This window comes from Osmerus eperlanus, chromosome 6 (assembly GCF_963692335.1).
Source record: "Osmerus eperlanus chromosome 6, fOsmEpe2.1, whole genome shotgun sequence".
NCBI lineage: Eukaryota > Metazoa > Chordata > Actinopteri > Osmeriformes > Osmeridae > Osmerus > Osmerus eperlanus.
The window spans coordinates 11,864,277-11,885,857 of NC_085023.1; the positions used below are offsets into that span (position 1 = coordinate 11,864,277).

The window sequence follows — 21,581 nt, forward strand, 5'->3', positions numbered from 1 at the left end:
TTACTATAGAACTCTCATTACACACACAGAGGAAGTGTTATGATTTGGAAGATATGATAAAGAGGGCCCATTTCTAGACCACACACAGTGTGCATATGTGTGCCGTTAGATACTGGACTCTTTTAGCGGGAATGGAATTCAGCCCGAAAAAGCTCGCAGAGAGCACGGATTTCTAACCCACATCCATATGTGGCTGGCAGGGTCGAGAGATCGTTTTGGCACCGTAAAAGCGTCTTGTTTAAGAGTCACCACCCAGACATCGAGTGGATTTATCTACTTGTCTGTGAGGATGTCTGTTTATCTTATCCACTTTTTCCTGAGGTTGATGGAGGGAGGGAAAAAAGAGAGAGACGGAGAGGTAGAGAGACAATCACAGACTCCCTGGGGGGGAAAGGTGTTATTTTAGAGGCTGCGACAGCAGGCTAAGACAGATGGGTGGAGTCGCCCTCTGCTCACTGTACCCTCTCTGACCCACAGGAGTGGAGACACACTCCTCTCACACAGGCCGATTTTTCCCTAGGCCTATTTTACTGGTTCCTACCTGACACACACTGCAAGTTTGTATTTAACCATTTGGTTGTATACTACACTAGCATTGCTAGCACCAACGTGTAATTATCTGGGTCTAACAGAGATGCCAGTGCACGTGTCTATGGAGCATCTCCGCCTGTAGTGTGTCAAGGGTGGTATGAAACCCGTGTGGATCCTCTTCCTCGTCCACCTTCATCTTCACACAGTGAGGGCTGTGTCGCTGGGCGGGGCAGCTAATGGCGGCCCTTCGGAACAGTGGGTTGACAGGGATGCGCACGGCGTCACACGATACACACTGTGCGACAAATCACAGACTACACACACCATAAACACGCGCACGCACACACTTGAGGCGTCACCAGACTCCCACCTACCCTACACTCATCTCCTCCCTCCACCGAGAGCCAATCACAGACTACACACACCATATACACACCCACACCATAAACACGAGGCGTCACTCGACACTCATCTCCTCCCTCCCTCCACCGAGAGCCAATCACAGACTACACACACTGTATACACACACACACACACCATAAACACACACGAGGCGTCACTCAACACTCATCTCCTCCCTCCCTCCACCGAGAGCCAATCACAGACTACACACACCGTATACACACACACACACCATAAACACACACGAGGCGTCACTCGACACTCATCTCCTCCCTCCCTCCACCGAGAGCCAATCACAGACTACACACACCGTATACACACACACACACCATAAACACACACGAGGCGTCACTCAACACTCATCTCCCCTTTCCCTCCACCGAGAGCCCGCATGGCGATCGCAGAGCGTCCCTGGATTGGGAGCGCGGCGAGGGGCTTCATAAATAACATTCCCCTGGACAGACAGGATGAGGCCCAGAAAGCGGCGGCACTTCCTGGGTTTTAGTGTTGCACATGGAGCGATCCGGCGAGATGTCTCCCTCTGATATCATCCCCTCGCGTTTCCCTCGGCTCGCCGCGCCGTTTTATAGAACGCATATGTCAAGTTGCTTGTGGGCATATGGGTTTGGCTCTGGCTTTTCATTTGAAACTCGGTTTTAGTGCGGTGATGAATCCTCCTCTGTTAGTCCTTTGGGAGACAATTCATACATGTAAACAAAGGCGGCTGGTTGGAATCCTGTTTTGCTGTTGATCTGCCCTGCTGGCTATTTACCCAAACTGTTTTAATTGTACTGCAGGTTGCTCCCGACTGTGCATATATCACTGTCTTTTCCAGTAGCGAACAGGCCAACATTTTCTGGCAGTTTCAATATTCAACTCCCGCTGCCAAAAGTACGGCATCGGACCGGGGCAAATGCCACACACTCGGCAGAAGGGGGCGGGGTAGGGGGGAGGGGAAACTGAAACCAAGCATCTGTGTGAAATGGCACCCGGCGACGATGGCGGTCACAAAAGTGGAAGCGGTCCCAATGTTGACACCGACAGGCAGATTGAAATCGATGCCACCCAGACATATGTTGGGAGGGAGGGAGGATGCGTGGTGTAAGCCAGTGTGGTCACTAGTCAACCACTTATTAACGACCCCCTCCTCCAGTGTCCTCCATCGTCCCCCGCCCCCACCCCCCCACACACACACACACACACTCTTTTAATAGAACCATATGGAGCCTCTTTAATTCACAGCATGGGAGTGCATGGGGCAGGCTGAGTGAAACCGTGTGTACAGGCTTTAACTCAAGCCCAGCTCTAGGCCTCAGGATCCACATTTCAATGTACTTGATGAAATGAAACACTGTGATTCGAGCGTATCGTGTTTGAGTTGAACTGGAACAAACTTGGGAGTTTCAGCCGCGAAAACCGCCTCGCCACACCACAGGACCCCGGCAGCAGACCCTTTCATCTCCTACCCCGTCTGTCTGCAGATCTTGGAGATCCTGGTGCGGGCGGTCGTGGAGAACCTCCGAGACAGCCACGGGGAGACGAGCTCTTCCCTGCGCTCCAAAGTCCAGGAGCTCCTGGGCCGCGCCACCGCTCGCCACCCCACCGACGCCCACATCTGGATGCAGTACGCCAAGATCTACGGCGACGGACGCAGCCCCAACGCAGACGACAACGAGAAGGTCAGTCGGACTCCCAGCCTCACGCCGTCGCTCACCCAATGAACCCCAGGAGGTCCGACATCGGGACACTCTTAATGAGCCCTTATCTGGCCTCCGCCCTACTCCCCCCACGTCCCCCATGTTCTCTGACAACACGGATCAGATGTAATGTGCCGTATGCGCTTCCGGACACTGAAAAAGTGATTCCGTTAATGAACTCTGCACCAGTTAATAAGCTATTTATAGGCTCATTTATAACTGATAGGCGATATCAACGCACAAGTCGGGCAGATTAATTTCACGCTATGGCACGTCGCCTGCGCCGTGATGGATGTGTCCCATGTGTAAATGTCACACGCAACGGAGTGTTGATGAAGCTGTTCCTTAATCACGACAGGAGCCCTTTTCTTGACCTTGTGTTCGTTGGCCCTGGTGTGGCATCGATCATAGACCCCCCCCCACCGCCCATCCCTGCTCCCCACCCCCCCCTACCCTCCCTCACATGTGTGTGTGTCTGTTTGTCTGTGTGAACCAGGCGCTGCAGTTCCTCTCCAAGGCCCACCGGTGTGAGATGCAAGCCAGCGGCTGGGAAAAGGACACGGGGACCTTCAAGGAGGTGATCAGGAGAGCCGTAGACATGGGCACCGGTGAGGATCCGCCCTCCACACACCTCTCCGCCCACACACTAACCCGCTCGCACGCTACCTCCCGCCCCCTCCGTGAGAACAGGCGGTGGGCCGAACCACACGGCTGCCCAGTGCCACACGTGTGAGCACACGCTCCGTCAGGCTTAATGTCACGGCTCCCCCAGGGCCTTTGCGTCGCCCGCCGGGTGACAGTGGGGAGAGGGAGGAGGAGGAGGGATGATGGATGGCAGACACCTGAACGAGTAAAAAAAAAAAAGAAGACAAACAAGCCGCTTACCCTACTGCCCTCCGCCAAAGCTGCCCCACCCCTCGCCCCATCTAAACAATTAGGCCCCCGCAGCGGGGCCTGGGGTGGGTTGGGGGGCCTGGGAGGGGCTGGGGACAGCAGGCAGATGCCGGAGAGTGTCCTATAGAGCACCTGCAGTAAAGTTGTTAATCTCCTGGATCCCCAGGATTTTCATTACCGCTGGACACTGTGTTGAATTAAACATCAGGGGCGGACAGAGACAGGGTGGGGGGGGGAGACAACATGGAAGGACTAGCAATGTGGATGAAGCTGTTCTCTGTCGGCTACCGACGCTCATCTTCACTCAGGTCACACAGTCCGTCCCCCTTCGCACCCCTGATCTCTCACACACTGCACACACACACACACACACACACACACTACAGTATGAATCCACTACACCTTCTCCCACCCACCACCCTGTGTCCTTCACCAAGGCAACGGAGAACGGTTTATATTAATGATTTATAAAGAGGGGGGCGGGGCTTGGCTAATGTATCGGAACCCCCACCCCACCGCCCCTCTTCTCCCCAGCCCCATCACTCAGCCTTATAATCCCTCTGACGGACCAGGGCCCCAGCAGCCACCGAGCCAGGAAGAGATGGAATGATGGCGGAGGGGGGGGGGGGGGACGACAAAGGAGAGACAGAGAGAGAGAGAGAGAGAGAGAGCACCACTACCATAAATCAGTGTTTTGACCTTTTCTGGTGGTGAAGAGGCATCCAGGGGAGAGCAGATAGAAAAAGAAAGGGTGGGGTGGGGGGGCTTCGGAGGTTTTGTTTTTCTTTCCCCGTGTGCAAAAGGAAGATAAAAGCTGGAGGATAAACGGCAGGACAAAAAGAGCGGCGTGGCTGGGAAACAGCCCTATCGACATCCCCACACCTCCACACCCCAGACACACAGCTGGGCCTTGAGGCAGGTCCTCACCTACCCCCTTTCCCACCAAAGTGAACCGGGAGCTGGTTGGGAGCTGGTGCTAGAGCCGGTTCGGAGCTGGTTCAATTTGCGAGCCTTACAGAGAAGCTGATATCGAGGAACGGGATGGCCCTGTGGAGCTACTGAAGGATACGGCTGAATAGAGCCTTGTGTAGAATATATATCAAGGTGCAACTGGCAAGCTGCGCTTCAAAATAATAATGGATTGGACACTACAGTAGTCTTAATAGCATATTCATAGTGTCTAATCAACCTGAATGGAGAGCTGCTTAAGGGCCGCCTGAAAGTGAAGTGGCGCTTTTACGGAAGACATTTTGATCGTGTTGCCAGGGACAGTGATCATGGGAGTGATTAAACGACTATTGAGGAAAGGTTGCGCTCCAATTAATAATTTTCAAGCCCCTCTGTCCAGTCCACACACACACACACACACTCAGCCTGAGAAATTACAGTGCCATGAGGCACACCGCCGCTAGTGCTCATTAACTCCTTCCAGGAGAAATGACTCTCTCTCCCTCCCTCCCCCCTCTCCCCACCTCAACCATGTCTGTGGGTTTATTCTCTCACTCTGTCCATGCTGGATGTGTTAGTCATGCACATGCCCAGGGTCCCCAGGATGGGGCCCCTGAAGACCCCCCCAACCTCTTAAACCCTCACCCTGACCCTAAGCCAATCATCAGCCTTGCCTTTGAAGCACATGACTCTCCTGACCGCAGCACAAACACTCTCCAGGCCCCCCCGTGTGTGGCCCAGCAGTCCTCTGGGTCCTAAAGAAACCAGGGACGATGGCTTTGCACTCACGCACGATCACCGGAAGCGCTGACAAGTCCTCTCTGTCTCTCCCTCCCCAGTCTGCGTCAGCTGCAGTAAGATGAAGAGCCGCCCCGAGGAGGCCCTGCAGATGCTGTCGTCTTCTCGCCTCAGCCTGAGGAGTCTAGCCACCAAAGCCAAGGTACTGTGCCTGCTCCCCCAGCTCACCTCACCTCACAGTCCAGCAACAGTACCCTCCGACATCAGCCCTCGACGGCAGCAGGTCGCCTGCCTTCTACTGGGATTGAACTGTCAGTTAGATGGGTGCACTTGGGGCTGGTATCCTAGAAACAAATGAAGTCGGCAGTGGGAGAGCCTCCTGCCTTCGTATGATTTCATTGTTTGTGAATGTTTAGGTTTTCAGTGTATGTTTTTTTTCTTTCTGTAATCTCCACAGCAACTACACACTGACGTCACTACGGGAGACCTCCATGATGAACTGAAGGGCGATGTTGAAGAGCTGGAGAAGCTCATCGCCGAGCTGCAGGACCTTGGCGGACAACTGCGTGGCCAATCGGCGTGATAATTCCCCTACACACCCCTTTTTTTTAACTCTAGCCAGCCTATCATTGAATGGACAGTCCTCTCCTCACTCTGTTAAAAAAATCATGATAATAATAATAATAAATACAGTCAATATCTCTTCAGAGCCACACATCTCCAGTTGGAACAAACCCAAAAAGAACTTTCCGGAATTGTATCGAAATTGCTCATGCCTTTTCTATAAAGTTGCCTTACTTGCCCGCCCCTCCACCCGCCCGCTCTGAGAACTGAGAGCCCAGTGAGGTGAGGAAGCGCGGTGGCCCGGGCCAGGAGAGATGAGGTGTCGGGAGGGAGAACGGAGGAGCAGCCAGCTCCGTGTGGACGTTCATCAGCTCAGAGCCAGCGGGCCGTGAAAGTGTCATCCCGCCGAACTCCCTCACATCCACACTCTCACTCTGCTCAAACTCCAACTGTTGTGTAGGCAGACACACACACACACACACACTCCTACAGGCTCCCTCTTACACATGTGCACATTTGAAGTACACACACACGGACACACACTAGCTCCTCATCAACATGCCCTGTGGCGACGGGGGAAACTATTTCAAGAATCTTCAGCACAGATGTGTTTTTCCTCCCAACGGAAAATGACCTTGACATTGCTTTTTGTTTTATCTCCGTTGTTTTTTTATAGCTATCATAGAAGATGATGTTTGCCTTTGCCTGTACTGTTTTGACAGTAGAACGAGGAGTAGAGAATGGTTCTTCGTGGCTCGGCCACGCTTTGAAGGGTGGGCCTATCAGGGCTGACAGAGAAATGGGACTTTTGTAAGACCTGATAGGGAAGGCTGCTCGCCACTACAGTTTCTCAAGTTGTCAAACTAAAGATGTTGTGGCAAAAACTAAAAAAGCTTTATTCTTCCAAAGCTTCCACAGTGTGGACAAGGCATAATATTCCAAGGACTGTTGGATTAATGCACTTAAACTGTTTCAAAAGTTTTTTTGTTTTTTTTAAGGATCCAATATATATTTGCAACTCTGCTTGACTTGTATACTGTATGGCATCCCTCACATTGTAAAATATCTGTTTCCAAATCAACCCAGATTACCCCCCAAATGTCTGTCATTAAAGAGAAAATGAGGAACTGCAACTACTCTGTGCTGTTGTCATTTATGGGTTTGAACAGTAATGTAACTCTCTTTAGGTGTGGGCATAGATCCGGATACAGTCAATCACTGCACTACCTCTGCTGTTACCTCTGACCCTCCGAGGGGCCTCTGATGTGGGTAAACAAACCGCCCTTGTTTGGCCTGAACCTCCCGTTCTTGCTCCCAGAATTCCTGATGTTTCTCAGTGACAATCCCAACTGGAGAGGATTCACTGATATATTGCAGCTTGTTTGACATTTGTCCTTTAGGATTTGTGTAACTTCAGGCCTTAAGGGTTTAAAAGTCCAAAAAGTGTACCTGTCATAAAGGTGTAATTGAAAAAACAAAACAATGGTATGACTGATACAATTGTAGGCCTTGACTTTTTCAATCAGAGGAATTCACAGGTGTAATGACTTTCCTTTCCAGAAGTCCAGGGACTGTTAAGGTTTAGGCTTATGTGCTCTGGAAACAAGCTCTGAGGTAACCTGGTCTAACATGATAGAATAGGAGTTCCTGTACACAGCTGTAACTGATCCAGTCATCTGAAAGGTGAATTTTCAGAGGTGGAGAAGGATGCATCTTTTGCATTCAAACACTCTTAAAAACCTCCTCAGTCCTGACTAATTTTGACTTGTTCCACAACTGCTGATGGCCTCTGGGCAGGCAGGCAGACAGTTCTAGACCATGAATACTGACCCAGATTTATAACAGCCACTTGGGCGATTGCGTTCTCTTCCAGCTATTTGAAATGGCATCATTGGGTGATGACACATTGTGTGTGTAATCTCTGGAGCTTCACCCTGTGTTCTCCATATCGGGTCCCCCTCAAAGCGGATGCGCCTCCACCAGACAGAGCTCTGGTTACCATCACCCTGTGGGGGTCAAATTCAAAGCAACGGTCCTCATTCCATCTTGTCTTGCACTTTTTGGAGAGCTGACGGTTTTCTCGTTATTTCTATCTAGAAATAAGAACATGACACCTCCAGCGACCCTCAGACCCCTGTGTGGGCGTGTGTGTGTGGGTGGGGGGTATTTCTTCATTAAATGTGTCACTCTTATTGCAAAGAGCACTGTTTCTATCACTGCGCCCACTGGCAGACTACGGAGATTTAGAGTTCACGTTCTTATGGGTGGAGACGGACAATATTACCGTCAACCGCTTTCTCTGTAATTAATGAAAATGTCTTCGATGAACTCATCGCAGTCAAATAATCCTCTGTCGTCTCCAAAATAATGACTCACTGCAAATCAATTTACACTGGATGTTGGTATGCTGACCTAGCGGTGTAGGAGGAGAGCTCTCGGCGGGATGAGCGTGAAAAAGTTGCAGCAGAGGAACGCCTCTTTGATAAACTGGATAGCAACTTCACGTGGGAATTTAGATGAATGATGGTGCGCACGTGGCTTTATAAATACGTCGCTCCAATTTATGAAGATTTATTGTCTATTTGCATTTGCAGGACTGTAACCAACATACGAATGTTATCATTTCATATTGGAGGAGTTTTTGAATAATTGGAACCGGCTGAAATGTTGCATTATGGCTGTAGCCTATGGGCTGACTGCTATCAGCTCAAAGATTGAAGGAGAGAGGGGTATGCACATGTCTTTTTCCAAGCAAATACCTACTTTACTACGTTGGAGTTCTGATGTGTCCGTTTACCGGAGGCGCACCTGAGACTGTTTCAAGAATAGAGATTCCATGAGACTTTTAGGGCAATTGTAAGATCCTACAGCTCCAAAACTTTTAGGGTTCAGCCCCTTCGTTCGCGTCCCACTCCTCCTGACGTCATGTCTGTCGGAGATTGGTTGTTCAGTTCTGACACTAACTCCTGCCCTTACACAGTGAAACTTTTTAAAGAGTTTTCAATCTCATCTACGGGGTAAAGTATCGCACAGACGTAGCCATAGCAGCCGTAACATCTGCTGCCCAGCTCCCCCCTGTCCTGCGCAGGAATAAAGCAGGGCTTTATTTTACACCCTTTCTAACGTTTTACATGTCATATTTAAGTTTGGACTTTTATTAATTAAGCCTACGTTGTTAGATTTTCTTTTTCCTTCGGGCTGGATATCGCAGGCTAGACGAATATGCTCAGGGACATAGAATTTCACTTTCGATAAAGTCACAGGAGTTTTATTTTTCATAAACGGACTGCGCGCAGTTGAAGCTATATCAGACCCTCCCCGAGGAAATTCTAACAAAGTTTTAGGTCATCTCTTTTTAAACGGATACGGAGTTGATATGGCTTGGATTAGATGGGACCTCATATTTTCAATAGGTTTATTCGTTTCCCCGGCATTTATTTCCACGGATCAGAGTGGTTTTAGGAGGTTTTACGTGTTGCAGCCAGGACCGAGCGGTACGGACAGGGTGCATGTGAGTTCCATTTCATCGCGCTCCGGTGCCACGGGACAGCCCCACTCATACAATGTGGAGCTCACGTCCAGTTTCGGTGGCCAGGTCCGAACCCGCAGGATGGGAAACCAAGCGAATCCAATCCCGCTTCGGCAGGACACCCAGTTTACGCAGCATCAGCAAGTCATTCGGCACACCAGCCACAACGTTCATCAGAATCACCAAATGAAACTGTCAGGGTAAGGGAAAATAGTGGACACCTATATGATTTCATTTTACATGAATGACTTTTGTGAGATAATTGCTCTGAGAAGGTTGCCTCCACTGCAGCCAACTTTGGAGAACGCTACAACCAGTGTCCAAAACAAGTCGTCAAACAGAAAAGTTATTTCTCATATGCAATACTAAGTGCTGATGACAGTTATTGACTTAGTTTTCTTGACGACTTGATATAGGGGCAGACTTGATATAGGGGCACCGCACTTAACTGCACTAAATTCCTTCATATAGTTTCCATTTAAGTAAATCAATTATGTCAAGAGACACAATAATATATATTCTTGTCATTAGAAGTGTAAATCCATGTTCAGGACTATGACCTAATTTTTCTTGGCTCCCATCTGGGTCCTAAAATGTGTCACTAGTAAGCACACTCTCACTTTGAACTGTAGCCAGGGGCTCTGAACTTCACCTCCCATGAAAGGGAACTCCAAATACCACAACTAATGTAACTCCATGTATTACTGGGTCACCTTAGGCTAGAGGGGACAGGTTGTTAGCCAGCTAAAACATACCAGTGAGCTTGCAGGTGGGCCTGCATGGTTATATGATAGTTGGTATCAAACACTAGGTCTTTGAGTGCCTATTATTGAGTGAGACTTAGCATCTGTTATTGTTACTGGGGTGTGTGGATGTCTAAACCCAAGTGGGTTTGTGTTTATGACAGTGTCTCCTCTCTCTCTCTCTCTCTCTCTCTCTCTCTCTCTCTCTCTCTCTCTCTCTCTCTCTCTCTCTCTCTCTCTCTCTCTCTCTCTCTCTCTCTCTCTCTCTATCTCTATCTCTATCTCTATCTCTCTCTCTGGGTGTATTTGCAGGGTGAATGTCTGTGGAGGGCAGTGCTGTCACGGATGGAGTAAGGCCCCTGGATCACAACGCTGCACCAAGCGTGAGTGTACTGTAAACACACACACACACGCACAACCACAGTGCCACAGCCACCCCTGAACACCAGCCAACCGCTTCAGCCGCCCAAAATTTGCTTTCCAGTTCTTGACAGCAGCCTTGAATTCATTGAATTCTTCTAAAAATGTTTCTTGATCTGGCACCTTGCTGCTTCTTCATTGGAAAAAAGAAGAAGTCCAGAATAGTCTTTACTACCCTTGTTCATGTGCTAGCGCCTGGCCAAAATCCCAGCATCATACCGAGTCAAGTCTATCCGCTATACTGTCCCTAGCTCCCTCTACACTTCTTGGCACCTCATCCAAGCCTACACATAATATATAAATATAATTAGCCATGTTCTGAAGGCGCCTTCGCGTGATTGGTAGTGACAGATAGGAGAACAGCGGTGTTCTATGCTGTGCTCTATATAAATAACTGGCATTGCTGTGGCTGTGACTCGGCCCACCTGGGAGACAATGACTAGACTGTCAGTGTTCTGGCCCTGCCACTGCAGAGTCATGAGAACACTGTTATTGCATGGGAATGACTGGACGTGAGGCTGGATGGGGAGTGGAGTTTAGGGCCTTGAGAAGAAAAAATCAAACATGTTTTGGAGTGTGTTATACCTCTTGGCACAGGCCCTGCCGGCTGCAGATTGCTTTCTTATTCGATGGTGAGGCCTTTGCCAGCTCGTTACATATGAGGGAGCCAAGGGGAGCGCTGTGTCTGTATGTCTGCCTGCGTCTGTGTCTGTCTGTCTGTCTGTATATGCGTGTGTGTGTTTCTGTGTTTTGGTCTATTCAGTTTTGTGTTTATTTGTCCATTGTTTAGCAGGCCATCATTCATTGTCAGTTCTGTGCTGGTCTGTTGATAACATACATGGTATTCCTATGGGAGCTCATGTTTCTCGATTGGATTTCCCACCACTCGACTGTGTAGCTGTTGCCTCTGCCATTGGTGTCCTGAGCAGCGGTTCAGTGGCAGGGTGGGAGAGGAGGGCAGGCCTGCCCTGGGGAATGCTCCTGTTTACATGGGCACAGGAAGTGCAGCGCAAGGCTTCCTGGAGGAGAACCAATAGTGGACATTCCTGCAGTGCCCACTGCTTTCATGGGTTCCTTTGATGTTAGTACCAGAGTTCCACTCTCCCAAGCCAGATGCAGGAGTTAAGGGGAGGACAGGACTGGGAACAGAGATGAAATGTTGCAGAAGCTCAGACTGCTGTACGTTATAATAGTAAAAGTGTTCAGAGGGTCTTTTGTTTTGGTAGATTTACATGATGGGAGAGGAACTTTTCCAGAGAAAAGGACCACACGTCCTTCAAACTCGAACTTGCACACGGGTCATACACTGGTCATACACTGGTCATTGCTCATTTGAATGAGTTTCCACTACTCACAGCAATAATATTTCAAGTGTCGTACAAGAGGGAGGCGATGTGTGGAGAGGATTTTTGTCACATTACACTATTAATCTGCAACTATGGACTGCTGTAGAAAATAGTAATGAATATGATGAATGATACTTCTGTGATTGATGAATCAGTGTAAGTGACCAATACACATGCTGGACTTTTCTTTTACCCCCCCCCTTCTTTAATATGAGTTTTTTGGAATATGGAAAAATATGATAATAATTCATTCCTGGGCCATAGTCAGTCATGTCTTTTATGGAGCGCTCTCCATATCCCTATATATCTTTTAGCTCAATTAGTTTTTCAGCATCAGCTCTTTTCTTTTCCCCACCTCTCCTGTCATGGAAGATAGAGTAGGTTGTAAATTCACCACGCAAAATGTTTAATGGAGCTTGATTTCGAGACGCCCCCCTCCCTTTACAACCACCCCTGAAAGTGCTAACAAAAGAGTTTCTTAATAGAAATGAATTTTGTTTGTTCTGGCGACACCTGACACGTGGCTTGGTAGCCACTGTGCATGAAGTGTTCTTTCAGCTTGTCAGTCACACCGAAGCCTCCAACCTCCCACCAAGCCCAGTTTTTTTCTTCATCTTGTGGCTAGCTTGTAGAAACTGGGAAAATCATACCATACCCAACTTGTAACCTGTTTTAAATCCTGTTTAGTTTCTATGTTAAGCCACACACAATATATTAAGTCTTAAGGACAAAGTTAATCCAACACTTAAAGCATCATTAGAGCTCCAGAAAAGCAGAAAACCGTCTGTGTTATAACTTGAGTCAATTTCTCCATGGCCAGCAATGAGGCAACAGCAATATTTATAACCATTAAGCTATCATGAACATTACTTACAGACTATAACGCTATGTCGGATGAGCTATTTTTCATGTTCCAGTGTTCTTGGTCTGTTTTATTGCATCCTCAGACAGCATGTGATTCAGATACACAAACTCCTCAGTTCATTTAAAGGGCTGTAATTCAATTGTAATGATGGGGAAATATTCCAAGTATTTATCCAGTCTATTCCAGACACTCATGAGGTACTGTCAAATGGCTTTTGATGATTTAATTGTGGAGGAGCACAGTCAGTGCTCTGTTTCAAGTGAACTAAGGACTGTCTCAGACAAGTGGCAGTCAGAACATTTATCTTCAAACGCAGTAAGTAGAATAGTGTCATTGCCAATACAGTCAGTTGCTTTTTAATTGAGAATATGCTAATTGCTTTCAGCTCACAGGCTGGATGCCTTCAGGCATTACCCTGTGTATGAACAATTTCACCAACCAATGACAATGAACCCAGGAGTCTTCCACACAAAACATCAGCATAACTAGAGTTAAATAGTGTCATATAATGTAGTAATACAATATGCACAGATTACTTGGCACTTGGTTTGTTTTCAAAGAAATCGTCTTTGGTGTCCCTTGATCACTGCAGTGGGGACTTCTGCCACCGCCTTCCTCATGGCCAATCAATCCCTATATGCTTTCATTGGACTCTTTCGGGGCTGTGCACATTGTTGGACCTGCATGGTAATTGCTAGCTTTGAAAACCTGCCCAACCCATTTCTCCCTTCACCGAGCGCAACCAGAAAGTCAGCAGAGCGGGCCAGACAAAACAGAACATGAAAATATTTCACTTTGGGCTTTTGCTGCACGGCACGATGGAGACACCGTCTTCATTTTTCATGAAGGTTCTCTTTGAAAAAATACAACCCGTAGACGTCTTGGAACTTCCCGATATGAGTTTGACTTTTTTACATGTTTAAGCTGTCATGCTTCTATAGTTTTTCCTCACGTGTTGAGAAGACAGCATAGCATGTGGAGAAGACGCCAGATTGTTATGTAGATGGGATAGACTCACAAAAGGGTCTTTGTGCCTCCAGAATGCTTCTCATCCTCTCAAAGCTAAGAATTTTTTTCCATAAGCTGTGGATGCTCCTGTGTTCGGAGACCCATGATACGATGAGTCCGAACGGGTCAAAACGTCCTTCAGAAAGTCAAGTGCAACAGTAAAACTGCTTAGTTTAAGCTTGCTTTAAAAAATCCCTTTTAAATGACTTTAAAGAGTATTTTCATGACCTTGTAGGTAAGCCCACTTAATATTTACTGCAATGGGGCCAGTGATTCGTGCATACTCCTTGTACCAAATAATCCGGGTGTCTTGGTCTCTCCTTGTTGCCTGGCCAGGACTCTCTCTCTCTTTTAGACGTCCTGTCCAGGCTTTCTGCTCCTGACTACTTCAGGTTTTCTTTCTGGGTTCCTTTAGTTACTTAGAGCCTCCAGGTATGTGTTTAGTCTCTCCGTCTCCTATCTGCGTACCGTATGCATACCTTGCATTTCTCTGCAAACATGGAGGCTTGCCAAGCTCAGGCAAGCTCACCCGCCCCTTTTTATTTTTCTACCCGCGAGTGCAAGAAAATGTGATGGATTAAGGGAAGAGAAAGAGAGAAGGTGCAGTGTCATTCTTATGAACGAAACCAGTCAATCTGTCTGATAGATTATGGAAAACAGGCAATAATTGCGAGGAATTGTACCCGTGTTCCCCCTCTTCCAAGCACTTGGTTTTTAGTACTCATCTTGATTGAGGGCAACTTCCACAGTCACTAGAGTCCTCTTCCATTGTGGGGAATTCATTCAAGAGCTGTATGTGGTTAAGTGGGGTGAAGACTACATTGGAACACAATACCCGGCAATAGGAATGTCTTAATCGACTTGGCTTTCTCCACATGCCTAGTGAACTGTGTTGTCCAGCTCTTTTCAAAACCTTCACGGTCTCTCCTATTGATTTCACAGATACTTTATTCACCCCCATTTCAACGCAAGCAACGATGCAATAATAAACTCGAATAGAAATGGCCGTTGGGCTTTGAGGTCGAAACTGCTTGAGTCGGCATGTAGCCAGGTGTTGCTGTCTCTGTCCTACATATTGTGTTCGGATGGACAGATTTTTGAAGAAAGTATGAAAGAGGGAAAAGACGTTAGGAAAATGGTTTTCTTTTCTTGAATATACCAAGATGTCAGTGCATGGGAATGACGCGGGTCATGAAAACTGTTTATTTCACATTTAAACTGCCCATGGCCTGTGTAGGAAATATTTTCCTTTGTACACCCTTAGAGATGTCCTTTCTGTTGCTTTTAGTGCTATGGAGACACAAGTCCAGCCAGGGGATAGATAATGCCATGCCTAGCCAAGAAGAACCAGTGAGATACCAGATATCCATATGAATAAACTGAATCATTGTCAAAATATTTGAGAGAAATAGCACAGCATTTTTTGAATTGTGTGCTACAAGCTTAGACTTGTGTGTGTGTGTGTGTTTGTGCATGCTTTTGGTCCTTTCTTAACTACCAAATGGAAATGATCTTTTGAGGGGGTCACGGTGTCGTTTCATCAAAGAGCAGAAAGTCACCTTGTATGATTTACTTTCCTTCCCTAGCTAACAGTTAAATCTGCATCACTCACTCCTTTGGCCTTGTCATAGAACAGTGCTCTTGTGTAGCTTACCTAAGTCTCAGAGAGAGGGACCTATTCACAAAACAGATGGCAGCCTCTCTCAGGTCCAGCAAAGGTGCAGGGCAGAGGCAAGGGGGAGCCAGAAATATGTATGCTTGTCGGAAAAGAAAGCAAAAAAAACCTAAACTGTGCCCTGAGTGGAAAATGATAGGTTGGGGGCATGTTGAAACACAAACATAACTCAGCAAAGTGGGGGAAAAAACGACAAGTATGATGTCATCTTTGATGTAATCGCCCCAAGATGCAGGATAGGGCAGGGATATTCTTGTTGTTTAGCGTGTGCTCATTAGGCCCCTTGCTTTGTGCCACCAGTGTGACTGCTGGGGAGACAAGTGATCTTTCTTCTGGGTGGTGCATGACTTGCCTTTTGAAGCACTTTGGACGCTCTCTCATTAATCACTTTCACAAATCAAAAGGCGCTAATTAGGCTAACGAGTAGAGTGTGAGACAAGCATAGCAAGGCACACCCGCAGGGACCCCACTGGAATCTGGGAGGGGCAAGGCTCTCATTTCCTCTCCTTGACTACACACTACACAAACGCACACACTACATACACTGACCTGTATCCTTTAGTAAGCGCCTTAGCATATCTGGAGTTGGTGTCGTGTGTCTGAGAACAGTTTGGGTGCGTGTGTGCAAGCTCAGGCCGCTGTGGCCGCGAGGCACGCTTTGTAGTTGAGAAATGACAGTCTCAGTCCTGTGCCTTTAGAGAATGGAGCCCAGTGTAATTACAGGCTACCTGTCAGCCTCCGGTACAAAGGCAAAGATACACACACGCACACGCACACACACTGCTTTTCTTAACGTTTTTTTTCTCTGAAATTCTCTCTACTGTATCTCTTTTCCTCACAATATATGCCACAACTCACCATATGATGTCACTGAATGCAGTTGGGATGAGAACAAGAAGAACGGTATATTAGCAGCACAAGACACACACTGCAGGGGGCATCGACACTCAGAACACACACACACGTTCACACTTCACACAGGCCCAGGAGGTAGCCCACCTGAGCACCAAACAGTGCCGCAAGCTAGGATCGAAACCAGATCTTCTCGCCGTGGCGACAGTGCAAGGCATTCTTATGACTGTAAGACCGCAAATAACTGATGTAAATGTGTTCCCTCAATTAAAGATAAAAAATAACCACCATGGGTCTCCCAAAGATGACTTCATATCAGTGGAATTTCACATGTGTGCGTGTTCGTATTTTGTGTTCTTTGTATGTTAATGGATTTGTTTCTGCATTTCTGTGTGTCCACGTGTGTGTGTGTCCACTTGTGTTTGTGTGTGTGTGTGTGTGTGTGTGTGCGCTACCCCGTTTCTGCCTGTATATTTGTACATGAATACAGTACATTCACATCATCTTTCATCACATCCTCCCTTTCTGTTTCTCTCCCTTTTTCCGCAGCCAACTGCATGCCTCAGTGCCAGAATGGAGGAATGTGCCTCAGGCCGCAGCTCTGCGTCTGCAAGGCAGGCTCAAAGGGCAAGGTATGTGAACAGAAGACTATGCCCACCTCCTCCTACCCAGGCCTGCCTGGGAACGGGCACACCAACAGCCCCACCAACGGACATACAAACGGACACACCAACGGACACAATTTCGTGCCCCAGCGGCCCATACCTCAGCAGGTGGCCCCCCAGGGGTACGCTCCTGCCCCGGTCAGCAACATGCCCCAGATGCGACTGACCGTCAAGCAGTCGCCCCACCTCGTCCGACCCCACAGCGTCCAGCAACAGTGAGTTTTACACCCCCCCATCCCATCCCATCCCATCCCACCCCCCTCCCCACCCCCGTGCTTCTCTGCATGTGGTCACTCTAGGTGCTGTTTTCTGTTGACATTATGATAATGCTTGTAAAGTCTGGGTTCATGCATCGCTTTCTACCCATCTGGTTTTGGTTTACACCCTTAACAGTTTATTGGTTGTGGAGTCACAATGGAGTTCTCTGTCAAACAATGTCTAAGTTGGTCTGAAGGTTCATCTGTAGACAATCATCCAGGTACTCTATGCCTGAGATAATGATATGGACCACTTAGACAGTAATAAATATACAGCAAGCCAAATTTGAACAGAACAGACATATCTCTGTGAAAGTGCTGTACCGTTGACAGTAATGGTAAAGTTTAACAAGAGTTTCATTATGGACAAGTATTGGTATAATACTTTGTCACTTTACTCAACATTACTCAGCTTTTTAATAAGCTGTTATTTAAATATTGCTGGCTCTTTTCGTGGTTAGCTGTTGGTTTGTTTTGCCTGTCACTGCAGCAGAAGTCAGGAAAGATTGCAATCATGACATGGATAGGCCCAGTGCCTTGACAATAATAATTGGAGTGAATGCAGACTTTTGAATTGGTCATTGTGAAGCTCAGTGTTGAGTATAATCTGCCTGGTAAAGTGTCTGGTTTCAAAATCACTAGCAGTGTCTCGCTCTGATTGATTCATTATGTTTATTCATTGTGTTCAAATGTGAATGAATACATTTTAAGGACGCTGTTTCATGTGCTTTCACTGTAAAAAATGTATAAAATATTGTAGGTTTTCATGCGTTTCTCAAGCAAGTGTAATTGTTACCAGATCTGTGTCCTCCAAAGCTGCTCTCAATTTTTCAGGGGAGGTTTATTTGGCACTGGAAACTGTTCTCCTATCACTCACAACTGCAGAGGAATATGTCATATGATATATAGGGAGCATTTATTTTTTCCTTTAATTTACAGGTCAATCACTCATAATCAGATCAGTTACATTTCCAAAAGCAGAATGGAGAGGGAAAGGTTTAATTTTACGCTATTGGTAAATGGATTTAAACTTTTTAGGCCCAAAGCAGAATTCCAATTCCGATTTAAGTTAGGGTCTAAAAAATATTGCAATATGAAACCTAGTCTTTACATGTCTAGCCTAGCACTGTCTGTCTGCATCCAGACTCACTGTGACCTTTGACCCCTATCAAACACACAGACCTTGTGACCGCTGGTCTTTAATGGCATGTCATTGGTCTGAGATCTCTGTGATGTCATATAATGGGTAAACCAGTTTCCATCATTAAACCGTTTAACAAAGACTGTTAACAAAGGCAATGAAATGTTTCCACATCTTTATGTTTAAACCGTATTCTTTAAGATCCATACCTCGGGCCATTAATCATATTGTATCGCTAGTTTATATCCCATTAAACTCCTGGTTTGAGCTAAAAAAACTTGACCACAAACCAAACACTGAATACTCTTGAGAGTGTATGATGTTATGTTGAGGTATGGGTATACTTTAGCAATCCCACTTTAAACACAGGGGCCGTCTGTATGGTGTTGAAGTGCATGGTCATAAGGTTAGCCACATAACACTATTCACAAATATAAGCTTTACTTAAGAGTCTCTCTCCAGCGTCTTAGTACACCGACGCATAAATCATGACAGACAAGCTAACGTTACTATCATGGCGTCACTTTGGTTTAGCAAACAGAACTCCATGTTAGGGTGTTAAAACACAACAGGAGCCAGCTATCTGGTAAAAGGTGTGAAATTGCCAAAGGATTTCAATTTGGCATTGTCACTGGAGGATCATTTCAGGTTTATTCCGCTATTTGTTCTAGAAGAGAGGTTTGATCCTGGAGAAGCCCCAGACCTGCTGCTCAGAAGCAGGGGGTAAACACAGTGTGATTTGTTGGCTGACTGCTGATTTTCCTGAAGAGATCAAAGGTACTGGAAGCTGGGTCTGGCATAACTAGAGGTGTAAGCTCCAGCTAGACTTGACTCCTGTATTTGTGGAACAGAGAGGGTGTGTGTGGGGGGGAGTGGGGTGGGTGGGTGGGTTGGTGGGTGCGCTTGCGTCTGACCCTGCGAACAGAATCCAGGCGGGCAACCTTTTTAGCAGCGCTACTGGTCATGCCTGAAGGGCCAAGACAAGCCCCTCTGTGCTGTTTGGAAGGAAGTTTCGTTTTTTCACTTGATCTACAGGAGAAGTGAACAAAGTTGAAATGAGAGGATCGCGGACGATTGGACGCAGGGGCTGGCGGCACAAGTGGCTCTGTAGCCCTTTCATTCCAGAGGCCGCTGGCTTTAACAAATCAACAAGACCCGGCAGCCTGTCTCCCTCTCGAACCTACATCCACGGCAGCAAGGTTTAAGGATATGCACTGACCCTCGTACTATGAATTGTCGGGACAATTACACTCCTAATGTTCGAGCTCCTGCCCATGTAATGGGAGTTTAAATGATCAATGCTGTGGTATTCTGTGACAGATGCTAATGTACAGTACGCTTGATCCTTAGGAGACCCTTCCTGGTGGTCTGTATGGACGGCCAGCCCTGTGGTTAGGTGTCCTGACCCTTCGACAGAACCAGTAAAGCATGTTGAGTGCAGCATGCCAGCATACCCTGGTATGACTAGCAGAGTGGTTCATTTATGCGGATATTCGATGACTCGCGGCTTTTAAGTTGGTCTCTCTTCTTTTTCACGTTCTCAGTCCAGGGTAATAACGTTAACGTGTGTGTCACCCTCCCACGCATGTCTAGAGGTAACGCTCCCTGTTCAAAACACGACTGCCGTCCTTAATTATTTGTGCCTACTTACTGATAGATCCCCTACCCGTCATAACTTACACTCATTTCCCCATTCAGCGTCTCAGGCTCAGGGCAGGGAGTGGGCGGCGGGAATGAACTCACCTCGGAACACATAGTAACTGCTGACTCAGGGTAGAAGATAGGGGAGGGACGATAATGAGACACAACCCTCCTCCCCTCTCCTCCATGTATTGTGAAATGACTCACTGTGAGTTTGCTGTGAGATGTCCTCATCCTATTATGAGGTGTGTGTGTGTGTGTGTGTGTGTGTGTAAAAGAGTGAAATTAGATTTATTTTAGTCACTTGTTGCTCACCCGTCAGAATCAATTTACCACAGCCAAAGCATTGACGCGGATACCCGTCTACCTCCACCATCTCACGTAGTGATGTTGTCCGGGCTCAAAGCAGATGCTGTGTTTAAGTTTACTGGGTTCATTATCATAAAGCAAAGTGTATCTGTTCTCGCGGGGAGAGAATGGAAGGCTTGCAGGGGCTTTTGGTGAAGTGTTTTCACGTACAGGAGGAAGTGTGTGCACCAGTCTGCCTGACTGCGAGCACGGCCCCAAAATGGGAGTGCTGAAGGTCAGGGTCACCCCACGTCAGTGATCTGTTTATGTAGAAACGAGCAAGATCTCCCATCTGATCTTTCAGACTTACCAGGCTCCTGTCCTTCCTTGGATACAGGGAATAAAAAAAGAATCCTTTTTAATTACGGACGTTGCCAGCGCCCCCGGTCCTGCCAGATATTTTTTTGGTGACTGGAATAAGAGATGGTGTTTATATCTTCTTTCTTTTGCTCACTGCTCGCACACTTTTCCCCTCTGTCTCTCTCTCCTCCCACAGACACAAACACACACTCTTGGCTGCCCTCCTTCACCAGCTAGACTCAGTTCTCGCTGGCACCTTCAGAGATTAGTGCCAATAGACACTGTTGAATTTGTTTGTTGGGCTTCCAATATTTGATATACATATAAATTTGTCACAGTGGTTGAAGTCACTCAGTGCTCAGATTAGTTTAGGCCGTGTAGAAACTGAACCAGAGACTTTGTATCTAATCACTCCAGTCAAAATACCTGTATACCTTGCATTGATGGACACTGGAAAATCCCAATTTCTTTCTAAGGCATACCTGTATGTGCGTACCGGTGTTTGGTCTGACAATTTAATGTGCGTATGAAAGGATCTTTTGAAGTCTAACCCTACCTCTTACAAGACAGAGCTTAGTAGATCCATTCAAAGAGATAAAGGCAACAATGAGCAGACCAGGCACCCGTGAGAGAGAGACAGAGAGAGACAGAGATAGAGAGACAGAGAGAGACAGAGAGAGAGAGACAGAGAGAAACAGAGACAGAGAGACAGAGACAGAGAGAGAGAGAGACAGAGAGAGAGAGACAGAGAGACAGAGAGACAGAGAGACAGAGAGACAGAGAGACAGAGAGACAGAGAGACAGAGAGACAGAGGGAGAGAGAGAGAGACAGAGGGAGAGAGAGAGACAGAGAGACAGAGGGAGAGAGTAGATTGGTTGTCTGGCACAGGGACCTGCTGCTGGAGAGATAGAAACCAGCTGGTCTAATGTTTACATGAGTGTCTCTGGAGCGGAGAAAATACAGGCCAACTGAAAATGTCCACAGGTTGCCATTGACACTGTATCTAAGCAGGTCCT

At 47.3% G+C, this 21,581-nt stretch overlaps 2 protein-coding genes across 8 annotated transcripts in view; both read left to right on the top strand.

The window, feature by feature from the left end:
* The window catches only part of ttc27 (tetratricopeptide repeat domain 27), a 65,701-nt gene extending 58,794 nt beyond the window's left edge, over positions 1-6,907 (top strand). Inside the window, exons 17-20 of the mRNA XM_062463497.1 lie at positions 2,415-2,612; positions 3,127-3,238; positions 5,312-5,412; positions 5,668-6,907. Of these exons, the coding sequence (XP_062319481.1) occupies positions 2,415-2,612; positions 3,127-3,238; positions 5,312-5,412; positions 5,668-5,793 (537 nt within the window). The 3' untranslated portion in view covers positions 5,794-6,907. The remainder of the gene's footprint in view (positions 1-2,414; positions 2,613-3,126; positions 3,239-5,311; positions 5,413-5,667) is intronic.
* Positions 6,908-8,667: 1,760 nt separating this feature from the next.
* The window catches only part of ltbp1 (latent transforming growth factor beta binding protein 1), a 76,099-nt gene continuing 63,185 nt past the window's right edge, over positions 8,668-21,581 (top strand). For 2 of the 7 annotated variants that reach the window (XM_062463508.1, XM_062463510.1), the window contains exons 1-3: positions 8,674-9,503; positions 10,359-10,429; positions 16,762-17,092. In XM_062463508.1, the coding sequence (XP_062319492.1) occupies positions 9,151-9,503; positions 10,359-10,429; positions 16,762-17,092 (755 nt within the window). In that variant the 5' untranslated portion in view covers positions 8,674-9,150. Of the gene's footprint in view, positions 9,504-10,358; positions 10,430-16,761; positions 17,093-21,581 lie in introns of all 7 variants that reach the window. The other 5 variants (XM_062463513.1, XM_062463514.1, XM_062463512.1 and 2 more) reach the window with 4 other exon arrangements.